Here is a 15,804-nt window from a genome sequence, read left to right as displayed (position 1 = left end):
AATAATTGAAAATGTTTTTGATTATATTTCTACAATATGCATATTCATTCTTATTAATGTAACGCTGCTTCTGTGTTAGGATACTGCTGTCGAATCTCTGACTACAGTCAAACCCTATTGCAATGAGATACATGCCCAGGCCCAGCTCTGGCTCAAGAAGGACCCCAAAGCAGCATATGATGCCTGGAAAAAGTGCCTTCCTGCTAGATGTGAGTGTAGTCTTATAGCTCATATGAAAAAAAGATAAAGCATAATATTACTTCATGTGTGCTCTTGTCCCTTTCAGGCCAAGACACTCCCTCTAAGCCTTTAAATAAGGCAGAGATTAGAAGGCAGTACCTGATGGAAAAGTATGTGTGGAAATGGAAACAGTTCATGAGGTCAAGATCAGAGGGTCTGTTTCCTCGCCTGCTCAAACTGGGACACAACAATTGGCTGAGACAGGTAATGCTTCTCTTAAACAATCTATCATCTTGCTGATGCATCTGAACTGGGATGTCTTGGGAGACAAATCTTACAGAATCAACCTTTTTTTCAGGTGCTCTTCACTCCAGCCACTCAGGCAGCGAGACAAGCTGCGTGCACCATTGTAGAGGCCCTGACAACGATTCCCAGTCGTAAACAACAGGTTCTGGACCTCCTCACGAGGTAGAGTGACATTTGTGTTTTACAATCGTTTTTCGTTTACAATCGTTTTTTTAAATATCATCCTGTAGACTTGTACTTAATAATGCCTGCTGTAATCATATTGACTGTCTGGGGTGTTAGTTTGATATCCGGTCCTTGTGGGGGCGCTAACGGGGTGGTGAAAGCCTCATGTTGGGGGGGTTGTTGATGTTTTTCTTGTGGAAAGCAGTTTTTGCGTGTGTCCTGTGTTGCGGACAATAAAGTGGAAAAGTAAAAGGAACTATTTGTTTGTTGTCATTCGAGTTAACATTGGTAGCAGAGGATGGCTGCGGGAAACTACAAGGTCCCGCAACAGTTTGATGAAAAGAAGTGTTATGAGAGTTGGAAAAATGAGGTGGAAATGTGGATGTGTGTCTCAGAGCTGGAAAAAAAGAAACAAGCACTGGCTATCACGCTATCGTTAACAGGGAGAGCGCGAAATGCTGCTTTGGAAATATCCGCGAATGATCTAAACAAGGATGATGGTATGAAGACCATTCTAGACAAGTTGGACTCTGTATTCCAGAAAGAAGAAAAAGACCGCCAATACGACGCGTATACGGAGTTTGATCGTATCACACGAGAGCACGGAATACCGATGGCTGGTTACATCATCGAGTTTGAAAGCAAATATAACAAGCTGCGCAATTTCGGCATGACACTTCCAGATGCTGTACTGGCGTTTAAACTGCTCGACACAGCGGGTCTCGATGCTAAAGATAAACAGTTAGCGCTAACCACTTGCTCAACCCTCACATTTGCGGACATGAAATCTGCTCTGAAACGAATTTTTGGGGAAAATTACATGCGTGGAAGTCACTTTGATGGTGAGTCTGCATGTTTCACTGATTCTAGTAAGAAAGAAAACAAGCCACGTCTACAAAGACCACTGTAAACGCAGCCAGGAACGAATCCTCTCGATAGATATGGCAGGCGATCTAAACGTGCCATCTGTCAGAGTTCATATCTCTGGGCAAAAGACTGCCCTTACAGAACTGAACAGGCAAAGCTGACTGAGGATGTAGAGCAATGCAACATCACTTTGTTTTCTAAAGAAACTTTTTCAAATGCAGAAGTGTTTATGGTTGAATCACTTGGGTCAGCAGTTATTGATACAGCCTGTACTAAAACGGTGTGCGGACAGAAATGGTTTGACCACTACGTCAGTGGACTAAAAACAGCAGAGTTAAAAAAGTTGAAATGCACAGATAGCGCAAGAGCTTTCAAGTTTGGTGATGGGAAAAGTTGTACACTCTACAAAACAGGTTACGGTTCCAGCCATTATTGGACAGACCAAATGTTACATTGAGACTGAAGTAGTCCCAGTTGATATCCCTTCGCTTTTGAGCAAAACATACTGGATCTTCAGAATGACACAGCAATAATGTTGAAACACCCTGTGACTCTTGAGCTTACCTCATCAGGACATTATTGCATAAACCTGATGGATCAAGACTCATCTTGTGATGCTGAGAAATGTAGTAAAGATGGAAGTTCTTTTTGTGACAGAGAATATGATAAACAGTTTGGACATGCCACTGTGGATAGGTTAAAAAAGCTGCTGATTTAGTTCAGGTAATCATGATGAGGAGTGCATTGTTATCTTAAAGGACATAGTAGATCACTGTGAAACGTGTGAAATACAGCAAGCCCAAACCTAAGCCTGCGGTGGGCCTGTCTATGGCCTCAAGTTACAATGAAATGGTAGCCATGGACCTGCATGAACTAGATACAGGAGTGTGGTATCTTTGTTAGTGACCACTTCACTCGCTTTAGTGCTGGAGTTATTATGACCACCAAAAAGGCAAGTGACAATGGTGGGGAGTTTAACAATGACGAAATGAGGTGCATGGCAGAAAAGTTCAACATTGAGGTGAAGACCTCTGTAGGATATAGTCCCTGGAGTAATGGTCTTTTGGAAAGACACAATCAGACGCTTACAGATGTACTAATGAAAGTGAAAAATGACAACAGATGTGACTGGAAAACCGCCCTGGATTGGGCACTGATGGCAAAGAACTCAATGCACAATGTCCACGGTTTCAGTCCCTACCAGCTTGTATTTGGTCAAAATCCAAACCTACCATCAGTCCTTACTGACAAACCACCAGCTCTGGAAAGTAGTAGTACAAGTACTTTGGTAGGACAGCACATATCAGTTTTACATGCTGCAAGAAGAGCGTTTACAGTTTGAATGCTCTGAAAGAATCCGACGAGCTTTGCGTAAACAGTTACGACCTACAGATGAGACATATGAGACTGGTGACAAAGTTTACTACAAGCATGCAGATTGTGCACAGTGGAAAGGCCCAGGTGTCGTGATTGGCCAGGACGAGGCAGTGATTTTTGTAAGGCACGGAGGTACTTATGTTCGTGTGCACCATTCTAGGCTCCGAAAGACAGATGAAAATCACACAATACAGGAAGACGGAGATGCAAAAGAACAAGACATTGAGAACAGTACTGTTTTACATTACTGCAGTTTTAACCAGAATGGAATACGACGATGACACTGATAGCATGGAGAAATCACAAGCAAATGTTGAAGGTGAAATTGATGAACAGGTTGGCACACTGACTCAGTCAGGAGAAGATGCGAGAAGTTGTACTCCTAAACTGAAAGCGGGACAAACCATTATCTTTACAGACAGAGAAAGCGATGAGTCACGAACAGCACAAATTCTTAGCAGAGCAGGAAAAGCAACAGGAAAACACAGACTGGTACAATCTACAGTACACCCACCCAGAGACTGTTGCAGGTGTTACTGGGTCAGCTGATTTAACACTAATGGATGACCTTCAGATTATTACCCCAGTCACCACAGTACAAGGTAATCCTCACCATGAAAGTGATGTGCTAATTATTGAAGACGAAACTTTTGCTGCAGCTAAGAAAACCAACCTGGACAACTGGAAAAGTAACTGTGTTTAAGGAAGTAAAAGATGATGGTCAAAAATGTATCAGCACAAGGTGGGTGTGTTCAGTCAAAGAAACACCTGATGGCATAGTGCCTAAGGCAAGGCTAGTCACAAGAGGTTTCGAAGAGCTAAATGTCAGTGACCTTCCAAAAGACTCTCCTACTCGTGCTTCAGATTCTCTAAGAGTTGTTATGGCAGTCATATGTCAAAGGAAATGGCACCTAAACTCAATTGATATCAAAGCTGCTTTTCTTCAGGGAAAAGAATTGTCTAGAAATTTCTATATTACTCCTCCTCCAGAACAATGTGCAAAGGAACGCTATGGAAACTAAACAAATGTGTGTATGGCTTGGCAGATGCTTCGCTGTACTGGTACAATAAAGTAAAAGATACTATGCAACAGCTGGGAGGTCATGTATCACAGATTGACCCTGCAGTGTTCTACTGGCTTGACGACAACGGTGAGTTGATTGGAATCCTCGCCTCTCGTGTTGATGATTTTCTGTGGGCTGGTTCGGAAACGTTTTCTTCTTTGGTCATCCCACATTTGAAAACAGCTTTTGAAGTTGGCCGTCAAGAGAGTGATAGTTTTAATTATGTGGGAATGGAAATCTCTTCTGGAAATGGAGAAATACATGTACATCAAAGCACATATATAAATAATCTTCAATCTTTTGTTATGGATCCAATCAGAGCTGTGCAACGTACAGCTCCACTGACAAACTTGGAAGCTGACATGCTGAGGTCTAAAATTGGACAAATCCAGTGGGTTGTTAGACAGAGTAGACCAGATATAATGTGTGACACTTCTCTTTTTGCTTCAACTACAAAACATGCTACTGTTCAGACTTTGCATGATGTAAACAAGCTTATCAGAAAACTAAAGTCAGAGAAGGTGACATTAAAATTTCAGAACCTGGGAAAATGGAGTTCCTTGAAACTTGTTGTTTTTAGTGATGCCTCAATGGGAAATCTTCCGGATGGTGGTACTCAGGGTGGCCATCTAATTTTCTTGGTGGGAGAAGATGGAAAATTTTCTCCTATCTTCTGGCAATCTAAGAGAATCAGAAGGGTCGTCAGAAGCACTTTGGCAGGAGAAACTCTGGCGCTCGCCGATGGCATTGATAATGGGATGTGTATATCTGCTCTTTATTCAGAAATTACAACAGGTAGCATTGCCTTAAACAACCTGCCAATTATCTGTGTAACTGACAATCATTCTCTTTTTGATGCTGTGAAGTCCACAAAGCCTGTTACAGAAAAAAGACTTCGTCTTGAGATCAGCAGCATAAAAGAACTAATCACCACTCGGGAAACATCAAGCAGATCCTTTGGTCTGCTACAAAGCAGCAACTTGCTGACTCTCTGACCAAGAAGGGAGCTTCTACTTTGTTACTACTGAAAACCCTTAGTGAAGGTGTATGGGAACATAAATACGTTAAACATAAATGTGAAAAAAAGGATAATGATCTCTTTTAAAGAGATGTTGCTGTTATTTAATTTTGTTAAATATGTTCACCTCTTCTTTATAGGATAATGTTTTCTTCCCCTCTTTATAAAAAATGTATTTGGTTATTTATTTATTTTTTTAAGAAGGAGATTGTTAGTTTGATATCCGGTCCTTGTGGGGGCGCTGACGGGGTGGTGAAAGCCTCGTGTTGGGGGGTTGTTGATGTTTTTCTTGTGGAAAGCAGTTTTTGCGTGTGTCCTGTGTTGCGGACAATAAAGTGGAAAATTAAAAGGAACTATTTTTGTTGTCATTCGAGTTAACATGGGAGACTGTAGTTCTCTGTATGCTCGTTCCCATTCTTTCTCCAATACGCTCATACACAGTGTGTGCAGAGAAATTATTCATAATCCTAATATCCTGTGATGTCTAAATTAAGATGGGTTCCCTTTTGAGTCCGAAGCCTTGCCGTTCACCTCCAGCTTGCTAAATAGGGATCTAAACCACAGTAATATATAGCACGGTTTTGGTCTGACTTCATGTGTATGTGTGTCCTCTAGTTACCTGGATGAACTAAGTGTTGCAGGAGAATGTGCTGCTGAGTACCTGGCTTTGTACCAGAAGCTTATTAAGCCTGCTCACTGGAAGGTGTACCTAGCAGCACGTGGCGTTCTCCCTTACATCGGCAACCTAATCACCAAGGTAACGACAGCTAAAAGCTTTGCTTACCTGTACATTGTCTAGATCCGTTATTTATTTATTTTTTTAAGTTACGTCAAAATTTTTTTTTTTTTTAGGAAATTGCCCATCTCCTAGCCTTAGAAGAAGCAATACTGAGCACAGACTTGCAGCAAGGATATGCACTCAAGAGTCTCACTGGTAAGGAAGAAGATTTTACAGACATCTTTGGGCTATCCTATAGGTTATCAAGGAGTACTTTTGCTAAAGTATAAAATCGACTTATCCTACGTCTATAATTATCTACCTAGGCCTGTTGTCCTCCTTTGTGGAAGTGGAGTCTATTAAACGCCACTTTAAGAGCCGTCTAGTGGGCACCGTGCTGAATGGTTACCTCTGCCTGAGAAAGCTAGTGGTTCAGAGAACTAAACTGATCGATGAAACCCAGGACATGCTGCTGGAGATGCTGGAGGACATGACCACAGGTACTTTTGTCCATAACACTTTGTTTACATTTGCTTGTCTTCTTGCTGGATTTAAAGATTAAGTAATTTTATTCTTGTATAACATTTGTATTATTTTTGCAGGGACAGAGTCTGAAACAAAGGCTTTCATGGCAGTGTGCATCGAAACAGCAAAACGATACAACCTTGACGATTACCGCACTCCTGTCTTCATCTTTGAGAGACTGTGTAGCATCATTTATCCTGTGAGTGGCTCCTTTGTTCCTTTTTGTGAAATGGTATATTCCCTTTTCATCACAGAGCCTTGCTAATACTGCTTCTTTAATCTCACATGCTCTCGCTCTCTCTCTTGCTCTCTTTCTTTTTCAGGAGGAGAATGAGGTGACTGAGTTCTTTGTGACTCTGGAAAAGGATCCTCAGCAGGAGGACTTCCTGCAGGGCCGCATGCCAGGAAACCCCTACAGTAGTAATGAGCCTGGCATCGGTCCACTCATGAGGGACATCAAGAACAAGATCTGTCAAGACTGCGACCTTGTTGCACTATTAGAGGATGACAGTGGAATGGAGGTAGCTAATGCAGACATAAGCTTGTTTTTGTTAGTGTTGTCTTCAATGACCGTTACATGGCAGATTATATATTTATTTGTATTGCTTTTTCTGTTTAGCTTCTTGTGAACAACAAGATCATCAGCTTGGACCTGTCTGTAGCAGAGGTTTACAAGAAGGTCTGGTGCCCAACCAATGAGGTAAATCCAAAAGATCTTAGACATTTATTTTTGTCTTTTTTTTCTTTTTTTCTTTTTTTGTCATTTATTGATTTAACATTGTACCCATTTCCAAGGGTGAACCAATGAGAATCATTTACCGTATGAGAGGCCTTCTGGGTGATGCCACAGAGGAATTTATTGAGTCTTTGGACTCTACCACAGGTACTTTTATCATTTATGAACCATAAGAAGACCTTCCATAAGTTTTATGTTTACAAACTGATTATTTACTTCCTCCTATTACAGATGAGGAAGAGGATGATGAGGAGGTATATAAAATGGCTGGGGTTATGGCACAGTGTGGAGGATTGGAGTGCATGCTAAACAGACTGTCTGGAATCAAGGACTTCAAACAGGGCAGACATCTGCTCACAGTATGTAAAATCTATTAGTTTATTTAAGCTCTGTTTTTAAGTTTCATTTTCCAAATACTGAATGTTGAATGTTATAAAAAAGTGTAATGCTGTATGGTGTATGTATATGTCAGGTTCTATCTTTAACTTTGTTCTCGTTGTTTTAGGTCCTGTTGAAGCTGTTTAGTTACTGTGTGAAAGTGAAAATCAACAGACAGCAGCTTGTTAAACCAGAAATGAACACACTGAACGTTATGCTGGGCACATTGAACCTGGTGGGTGTAACACATTTCTTCACTTGCTTGATCACATGAGAGCAGCATAAATATATGTACCCTGGTTTAAATTCAACATTTTTTTTATTGTGTGTACTTGTCAGGCACTCGTAGCTGAGCAGGAGAGTAAGGACAGTGGAGGGGCATCTATAGCAGAGCAGGTCCTTAGTATCATGGAGATCATTCTGGACGAGGCCAATGCTGAAACTCTGTCTGAGGACAAGGTGAGCTATATTTTATGTTGCATACAAAGAGATTTATTAGGTCAGTGGTCATTCCCAATCTGTTGCGGTTGGGATTTTCTATTTATTTATTTATTTATTTTTGAAGTATGTACTGTAACCGTGCTCTTATTCATGTTGTAGAGCAACCTGCTCTTGACGGGTGATAAAGACCAGCTAGTGATGCTGCTGGACCAGATCAACACTACTTTTGTACGCTCCAACCCCAGTGTTTTACAGGGCCTCCTCCGCATCATTCCCTACCTCTCCTTTGGAGAACTGGAGAAAATGCACATCCTGGTGGAGCGCTTCAAACCTTGCTGCAGTTTTGACAAGTATTGCAGTCACTTGTGTTTAATATTTTACTTGTACTGGAGCCAGTTCAGTTTGTGGTTTTAAAAAAAAAAGTTGGATATACCACCAATACTTTGTTTGTTTTTAGGTATGATGAGGAGCACAACGCAGATGATAAGGTCTTCCTAGACTGTTTCTGTAAAATTGCAGCAGGGATAAAAAATAACAGCAATGGCCATCAGCTAAAAGACCTAATCCTTCAGAAGGGCATCACCCAAAGTGCTTTGGACTACATGAAGAAACATATCCCCAGTGCCAAAAAGTATGCTTCCCCAAAATTTCTTTCTTTCTTTTTTTTCTGTTTCTTAACTTTTGGATTCGGGCCACTGGTGCTTGAGTATTTGCAAATTTGTGTTTTATGTTTACCAGTTGAGACATTGTAGTAACCACAGAAAATATCCAAAATAATTTTTCTAAAAGATGCTAGTGGTATGATTCATCAAATTATCTGTAAAAATAATAGCAGAAACAGGATGTGGAAGGTCTAACCACCATGTGCACTTGACAGTGCTCTCGAGTTAGGGACTTGGCCTCGTGTTGTCATGCTGACTGGCAGCTTGACTCAGACTTGCGTGTGACTGAGTCACATCTGTGACGCTCTCCAGGGGGAAATGTCCTAAATCTTTAGACTTAATACTAGGAACATCAACCCTCACATATTCACTGAATTTAAAGTAAGATTATTTAAATCCGTGATGTGGACGCAGTTCTGTTAACAAACATTTCTTATTTTGACCCAGTTTTAGCATTAGAGAAAATAACTGAAATTAGACCAGTTTCTGAAATTATATAAAAAAATGCAAGAATACAGAATGCAGTTCTTCTTTTCCTCATATGATTCTGAGGGTGATGGCAAGTATTAGGACAGTAACATGGCCTCCATGCAACATGTTACAGATTCGTATGTACCCATGACACTTTTGGAGGTTCTCTTAGTTTTAGCACAGAAATGGTTTCTAGCATGTGCAATAAGGCTCCTTTGCCCTGCTTCCACTGAACGTACTGCTTAATTTCTTTTGAACAGCCTTTGCTAACCTGTTGTATGTATTACAGTTTGGATGCAGATGTTTGGAAGAAGTTCCTTGCTCGCCCAGCTCTTCCCTTTATCCTCAGACTGTTGCGTGGTCTGGCCACTCAGCATCCCCCTACACAGGTATAGTGTCTCTTAATTGGTTAAGAATATTCTGCTGTTGCTTACTTACTTCAGTTTGGGGAAGAGGGTATAGAATCTCACCATAAATTTTCTCGTGTTCTTTAGAAGCTGATTGGAACGGACTCGATAAGTAATTTGCACAAGCTGGAGCAGGTGTCAAGTGATGAGGGAATAGGCACACTGGCTGAGAACCTTCTGGAAGCATTGAGGGAGCATGCAGAAGTGAACCTGAAAATTGATGCAGCTCGAAGGGAGACTCGAGCGGAGAAGAAGCGGATGGCTATGGCAATGAGGCAGAAAGCTCTGGGCACATTAGGAATGACTGTGAGTCTCTTACAATATGGCCCACACATGCATAGTGACACGGGTTGCAAAATTCCGGGAATTTTCAAGGCTGGAAACTTTCCATGGGAATTAACGGGAATATATGGAAATAAACTGGGAATTAAAAAAAAATGCAGAGTTGCCTATAACAAGGAACTTAAATGTAGTTTAAAAAAAATCTTGCAGCATAATTTTGTTTAAAACAACAAGATTGAATGTAATTTAAGTTGAATTTGTTCCCTGCATTTCTCGGTCACTTGCACACAGCACACTGCTTACTGGAGGGCCATTGAGGCCAAACACCCCCTGCATGTACTTGCATTCTTCCATAACATGCACAGTAACACTTTTAGGGTCATTTAACCAGTTGCTTAATAGCATGAATATTAATAGAATATTGGCTATTTATTAGTACTTATTAAGCACATATTAATGCCTTATTCTGCATTACCTTATTCTACATTCTTAATTGTACCCAATACCTAAACTTAATAACTACCTTACTAACTCTTAATAAGCCGTAAATTAGGAGTGTTACCACATGCACAGATAATTTGCCCCCCCCCCCCACACACACACACACACACACACTCACTCCCCCCCCTTAAGGGGGGATATCACTTAAGGGGGATTCACCTCCGTTTTCCAGGCCTTGACTACCACAGAAGCAGAGACCTAATAAGCTTAAGAAAAACTGCTTCATTTTACATTTTGATTGGGACTTTTTTAGAAGGGCAAGGGTGAGGGATGCTTTCATTTTACAGCAATCATAGGGAAAAATGTTTATTACAATTAAGTTTATTATGTTTATTACAAGCATAATAATGTTTATTATGCTTTTGTGTCACTCAATGAAAGAATCAATTAAAATTCTACTTACAATTAAATCAGTCAAGACATAATTTGTAAAATTAGTATTACCTTGCATGCATGTCTGCTTATGACCAAACAAAATGTTTATTTATGTTTGTATACGATATAGTTTATATACCTTTCCATATATTCCCATAAATTCCTGTAAATTTCCATAAATTCTCGTAAAGTTTCTAATTTGAAATATTTCCAAAATTCCCCAGATTAAGTTCCCATGGAAAGTTTCCGGAAATTTACCAGAAACTTTCCGCCCCTTTGCAACCCTAATGGTGTGACAGTGTTGCTGCTAATAACATAACATCCATAAATGTACCTTCATCTCTAAAATATCAATGTTTTGTTTCAGACCAATGAGAAGGGGCAGGTTGTGACGAAGACATCCTTATTGAAGCAAATGGAGGAGCTTGTAGAAGAGCCAGGTCTAACCTGCTGTATCTGCCGAGAAGGTTACAAGTTTCAGGTACCCATGCTGAGCTCTCATTTGTGGTATATAACGATATGTTTATGTATTACAAAACATCACTGTGTTACGTGTGTAAAGCACCTTGTGTTTCTCTGCACAGCCGACTAAGGTTCTGGGTATCTACACGTTTACGAAGCGTGTGTCTCTGGAGGAGTTTGAGAACAAACCCCGCAAGCAGCAGGGCTATAGCACTGTCTCGCACTTTAACATAGTCCACTACGACTGCCACCTTGCTGCTGTCCGGTACACACACTCACACACATGAGAAAACACACAAACTTGTCTTATTGTCTTGCTTTAGCAAGACTTTACCCTTACCGTTATCTCTGGTCTTTGTGTCAGGCTTGCTCGAGGGCGTGAGGAGTGGGAAAGTGCTGCTCTACAGAACGCCAACACCAAGTGCAATGGACTCTTGCCTTTGTGGGGGCCACACGTACCTGAATCAGCATTTGCCACATGTCTGGCCAGGTACACTTTTTTTTTCTTTCCCCTTAATGGTTTTTAAGGATTGTATTTGCTGTTTAATGTTGAGTGTTGTCATGTTATACTGGCTTGCAGGCACAACACATATCTGCAAGAATGCACAGGGCAAAGAGAGCCCACATACCAGCTCAACATTCACGACACCAAGCTGCTGTTCTTGCGCTTTGCAATGGAACAATCGTTCAGCGTGGACACAGGGGGAGGAGGCCGCGAGAGCAACATTCACCTCATCCCCTATATCATCCATACTGTCCTCTACGTCCTTAATACGTACGTTCCTGACCATTTTGGATATGAATACACAGCACTGTTTTAAGCAAACAAGCACCACATGAGAAAATCTGTGCAATTATAGTTTAGAAATTCCAATCTTTGTTTTTCAGCACGAGGGCCACATCACGAGAGGAGAAGAACTTGCAAAGCTTCTTAGAGCAGCCGTGTGATAAGTGGGTGGAGAGCTCGTATGAAGTGGACGGGCCACATTACTTCACTGTGCTGGCCATGCACATCCTTCCTCCTGACCGCTGGAGAGCCACACGCATCGATTTCTTACGCCGGCTGCTCGTCAATGCACATGCACGAAAAGTCTCACCAGGGGGCGCTAACAAGTAAGAAACGGATGTATTGGGTTCAAAATAAGGCTTTTTTCGCATGTCTTAAATTCTTTACTTTAAGCCACATTTAATATAAGCAGTTATCCTTTCATGTATTGAAATTGAAGATCCATTACAATCTAATTAAAAATGTATTTTTTTTAATTGAACTTTTGAACCCACTATTATGTTTTTTAGGAGTTGATTTAAGTTCTCGGGTGGATTGTAATTTAGGCAATGACTGTCTAGTTGACTGATAGCATTAGCATTTGTTATAAGAGTTCTGCATTATTTGACATTGACTTTATTAGTGTAATTGACATCTTTGCTTTTATTCACAGACTCACAGACAAAGCAGTGAAGGAATATGCAGTATATCGCTCCCCACTTCTCTTCTGGGGCCTGGTGGACCTCATCTATGACATGTTCAGGGTACAAATATATGCTGTTTCTTTATACCGAAGTATCAGTCTGTATTAGCCTGTGGAAATATGTTAATATACTAAACATATTCTAAATATATTTTTCTTTCTGAATATAACAGAAAGTGCCCACCAGTAACACAGAGGGAGGCTGGTCCTTCTCGCTAGCCGAGTATGTGCGGCACAATGACATGCCAATCTACGAGGCTTCTGAAAGGGTACTGAGGGCTTTTCAGGATGAGCTCATGCCTGCTGAATCATTCTCAGAGTTCCTGGATGTTGTAGGTGAGTGTAAAGATATGCTGTCACTTCTGTAGGCTGGTTTATTGCTACAATTACAAGGTCGGTTTAGATGGGTCATTTGGTTGAGTATTCCTAGGGATGCACAATAATCATTGGATAATTTGGAAAGAATTATTTTTGTGTCAAAATGAAGTCTCCATTTTAAGCTTTGTTATTTCTTCATCCTTTCATAAGACTAATGCATTACAAAAAATGAAACATCATAGCTAATGATTTACTTTAATTGAACTCACCAATATCCAATAAGCATGTGCAGTGAAACAGTAAACTGAATACTGGCTTTAATAACCATAACAGAACAGTTATATGATTTGTATGACTTTTAATGATATGTTTTTCTTGAGAAGATGCTTAATAGAGGCAACATACTGATATTAAGATCAAGCAGAAAACTACAAGTGGAATCCAGATCAAATGTTTGCACATTTTGAGGAGGAAGTCACTTTTTTAATCTCTTCTGTCCTTTGGCAGGGCTTCTCTCAGACATCCCAGACCCTGATGGTTTCCTGCAGGACCTGTTGAACTCTGTGCCCTAATGTTTTCCATGCTTTTCCTTCCCTGGGTGTGTGGCCAGCCTGCTCAGTGCAGATGTTGTTCAAGCATGGAGTCTGTCCTCCACCCGGACAATGTTACTGCAACTCCACAGAGACACCTTGCAATTAAGCTCTGGGCTCCCATATTTATCAGCTCACCCACTCTCATTCACCACCACCTCCTGATATTCACTCGGGTTTGTTCTTCTATGGCGTCTTCAACTATAACGCTCCTAAATTGGAAAATCATATATGTAGTCTGACAAAGTAATGCAATTATTACAAATGTTTCTGTAACATCTAATAACACTGAAACATACCATGACCATGCTGTTTTGATCCAACATGTTGCAGGTGCTTTGTTCAAGTAAATTTATATGTTTGGGAATTTAATGTCTATGTGAAACAACTTGTGGCTTTTATTTATCCCTTTTGAATTTTTTTTTTTTGTTTGTTTTGAGTTAACTTCCAGAGTGATGAGCAGCAGCATCACAAAAGTGTGAATTGATCTCTTGGTGTCATGCACTTTGTTTCTGGACATTTTGCGGTGTTCAGTGATTTGATTGTAATGTGCAAGAAAGACAAGGGCTTCCTACTCGATTAAACATGCGTGTGTGAGGTTTATTTCCTTGTCTAAGTGATGGAGAATGCAAGTTGTTTATGTATGCTCGTTGAATTTGAATGCTTTTGTAATGGGGTTTTACCTTTCACAATTCAACAACTTTCAGTATAAAAGAATAAAAAGGCCTGCATCTTTACTTTGGAAGCTTTTTCTTTTTGCTTTGTTTTCCTATTTGGGTTTTTGTTTCTGATTTCGAGTTTTTCCGCACTAGATTTTTTTGTGGGCTTATCATTTTTCTGTTGACTTATTTTTCACATCCCGACCCGAACATAACCAAAACGTGCTGCAGAGAAGATTTTCCCAAAACATGTTTGTTTTTAAGTAACGTGCCACTGAAAGCAGTCTTGGTGACAAATACGTAATATATATCTCTATATGTATACACGGTGTGTGTGTGTGTGTGTATGTATATATATAATATATATTTTTATATATATATTAGACACATGCATACACACACCTCTAAAGGGTGATCTTGTACTTTGAGCTGAATGCATGGTGTGGAGGTTAAAAAAAAGAAAAGAAAAGAATCCAGTTAGTGTTTATTCGCCTATTCCCGCTGCTACAATGTTCACTGTTGCTGAATGTTCGCTTTTTGAATTATCTCAAATGAATAAAACTTTAAGAATCCCATGTATGACTGTCCTTGTCATCTGAGTAAATACTTAAATGCAAGATTATTGAGAAATTAAACAAGGAAGCTAAAAGTGCAATGGAGCAAGCATTAAGTGGAATGATCATGAAATGATTATTAAATTTATCACAGTTTCACTAAATCAGTCATAAAACGATCAGGATCATATTAATGTGTATTAATTTACACTAATTTCTCGCTGCTTTGATATGTACTTCACTACAAAGGAAATCATGTAACTGGATATTTTTCTTGGTTTATTTCTGAAAGATGTCATTGTTGACTAGATTGTTGTCTAGGTTTATTATTAAATTATGGAGATATGATGTGTATATTAACCTCTACCTCTATTCAACGATAAATTCATAAGTATTGTATTTTATCTCCCATAGTTGCCTGGGATAAAATATATATATATAGCTTTCATACAGAAATCATTCTTCTTACCTTGTATAAAACAGAACTAATGTACGAATAAGGGCTATCTGTGGTCAGAGCTACAAATAGCCTGTCCTCCATGGTTGACTCTGATCATATTTTCTGAGCTAAGTATAATTTTCATACTTTTTGGAGGCCATTTGGAACTCCCTGGTTGCAAGCTTTGGGTTTGCTCATTAGCTTGCTTGATTTTTAGCATCATTCCCCATGCTGTCTTCCTTCGGTTGCCACTTTATTCTCCAAGCAAATTACCTACCAGTAGTGCAGCAGATGCTCCCATGAGATTCTGAAATATCCAGTGTAGTTTAACCAGCTGGTCGCACCTGGAAACCATCTTTGTCAGTTGGTAAGGGCTGGTAGGTGGATAACAGTTTCAGATTTAACACTACTACATCATGGAGAGTTCATGCAATTAAAATGCCTTCAATCACTTTACAGTACTGACTAATTAAGATGAGTTTAATTTGCTGATTAGCTGATTTTTCATGGTGGCCTAGGAAGGGAGATCTCCTGGAGGAATGTACTGTATCATTAGTAATAGCAAAGGTATACAATATGATTTATATGTATAGGATATATGTCTTCATAATTAAACAGAATAATAAAATGTGTATAAAAATATGAATAAATGATCACAGGTACGAGACTTTATGTAAAGACAGGCCTAGTACAAGGACCTGTAAATATTTCAATTGAGAAGACATTTTACAGCATAGAAAACGTTATGATTCAAGCCACTTTCTTTTACAAAAACAAAACAAAAATGCTTAAATAAACGCACAAAACAGTCACTGTGACTTCCTGTCTAGTAGCTCTGAT

General features: G+C 39.8%; 1 protein-coding gene across 9 annotated transcripts in view; it reads left to right on the top strand.

The window, feature by feature from the left end:
- The window catches only part of ubr4 (ubiquitin protein ligase E3 component n-recognin 4), a 48,638-nt gene extending 34,092 nt beyond the window's left edge, over nt 1–14,546 (top strand). For all 9 annotated transcript variants that reach the window (XM_060894771.1, XM_060894767.1, XM_060894763.1 and 6 more), the window contains 25 exons: nt 80–209; nt 287–444; nt 539–648; nt 5,593–5,734; nt 5,830–5,911; nt 6,022–6,195; nt 6,298–6,419; nt 6,544–6,741; nt 6,840–6,920; nt 7,016–7,103; nt 7,188–7,315; nt 7,462–7,569; nt 7,674–7,793; nt 7,935–8,125; nt 8,233–8,406; nt 9,198–9,297; nt 9,403–9,621; nt 10,841–10,954; nt 11,058–11,200; nt 11,300–11,425; nt 11,516–11,710; nt 11,824–12,048; nt 12,375–12,465; nt 12,578–12,740; nt 13,230–14,546. In XM_060894771.1, the coding sequence (XP_060750754.1) occupies nt 80–209; nt 287–444; nt 539–648; nt 5,593–5,734; nt 5,830–5,911; nt 6,022–6,195; nt 6,298–6,419; nt 6,544–6,741; nt 6,840–6,920; nt 7,016–7,103; nt 7,188–7,315; nt 7,462–7,569; nt 7,674–7,793; nt 7,935–8,125; nt 8,233–8,406; nt 9,198–9,297; nt 9,403–9,621; nt 10,841–10,954; nt 11,058–11,200; nt 11,300–11,425; nt 11,516–11,710; nt 11,824–12,048; nt 12,375–12,465; nt 12,578–12,740; nt 13,230–13,294 (3,447 nt within the window). In that variant the 3' untranslated portion in view covers nt 13,295–14,546. The remainder of the gene's footprint in view (nt 1–79; nt 210–286; nt 445–538; nt 649–5,592; nt 5,735–5,829; nt 5,912–6,021; nt 6,196–6,297; nt 6,420–6,543; nt 6,742–6,839; nt 6,921–7,015; nt 7,104–7,187; nt 7,316–7,461; nt 7,570–7,673; nt 7,794–7,934; nt 8,126–8,232; nt 8,407–9,197; nt 9,298–9,402; nt 9,622–10,840; nt 10,955–11,057; nt 11,201–11,299; nt 11,426–11,515; nt 11,711–11,823; nt 12,049–12,374; nt 12,466–12,577; nt 12,741–13,229) is intronic.
- The last annotated feature ends 1,258 nt before the right edge of the window (nt 14,547–15,804 follow it).

Source organism: Tachysurus vachellii, chromosome 19 (assembly GCF_030014155.1).
Source record: "Tachysurus vachellii isolate PV-2020 chromosome 19, HZAU_Pvac_v1, whole genome shotgun sequence".
NCBI lineage: Eukaryota > Metazoa > Chordata > Actinopteri > Siluriformes > Bagridae > Tachysurus > Tachysurus vachellii.
This window is presented reverse-complemented; position numbering and strand designations above follow the sequence as displayed.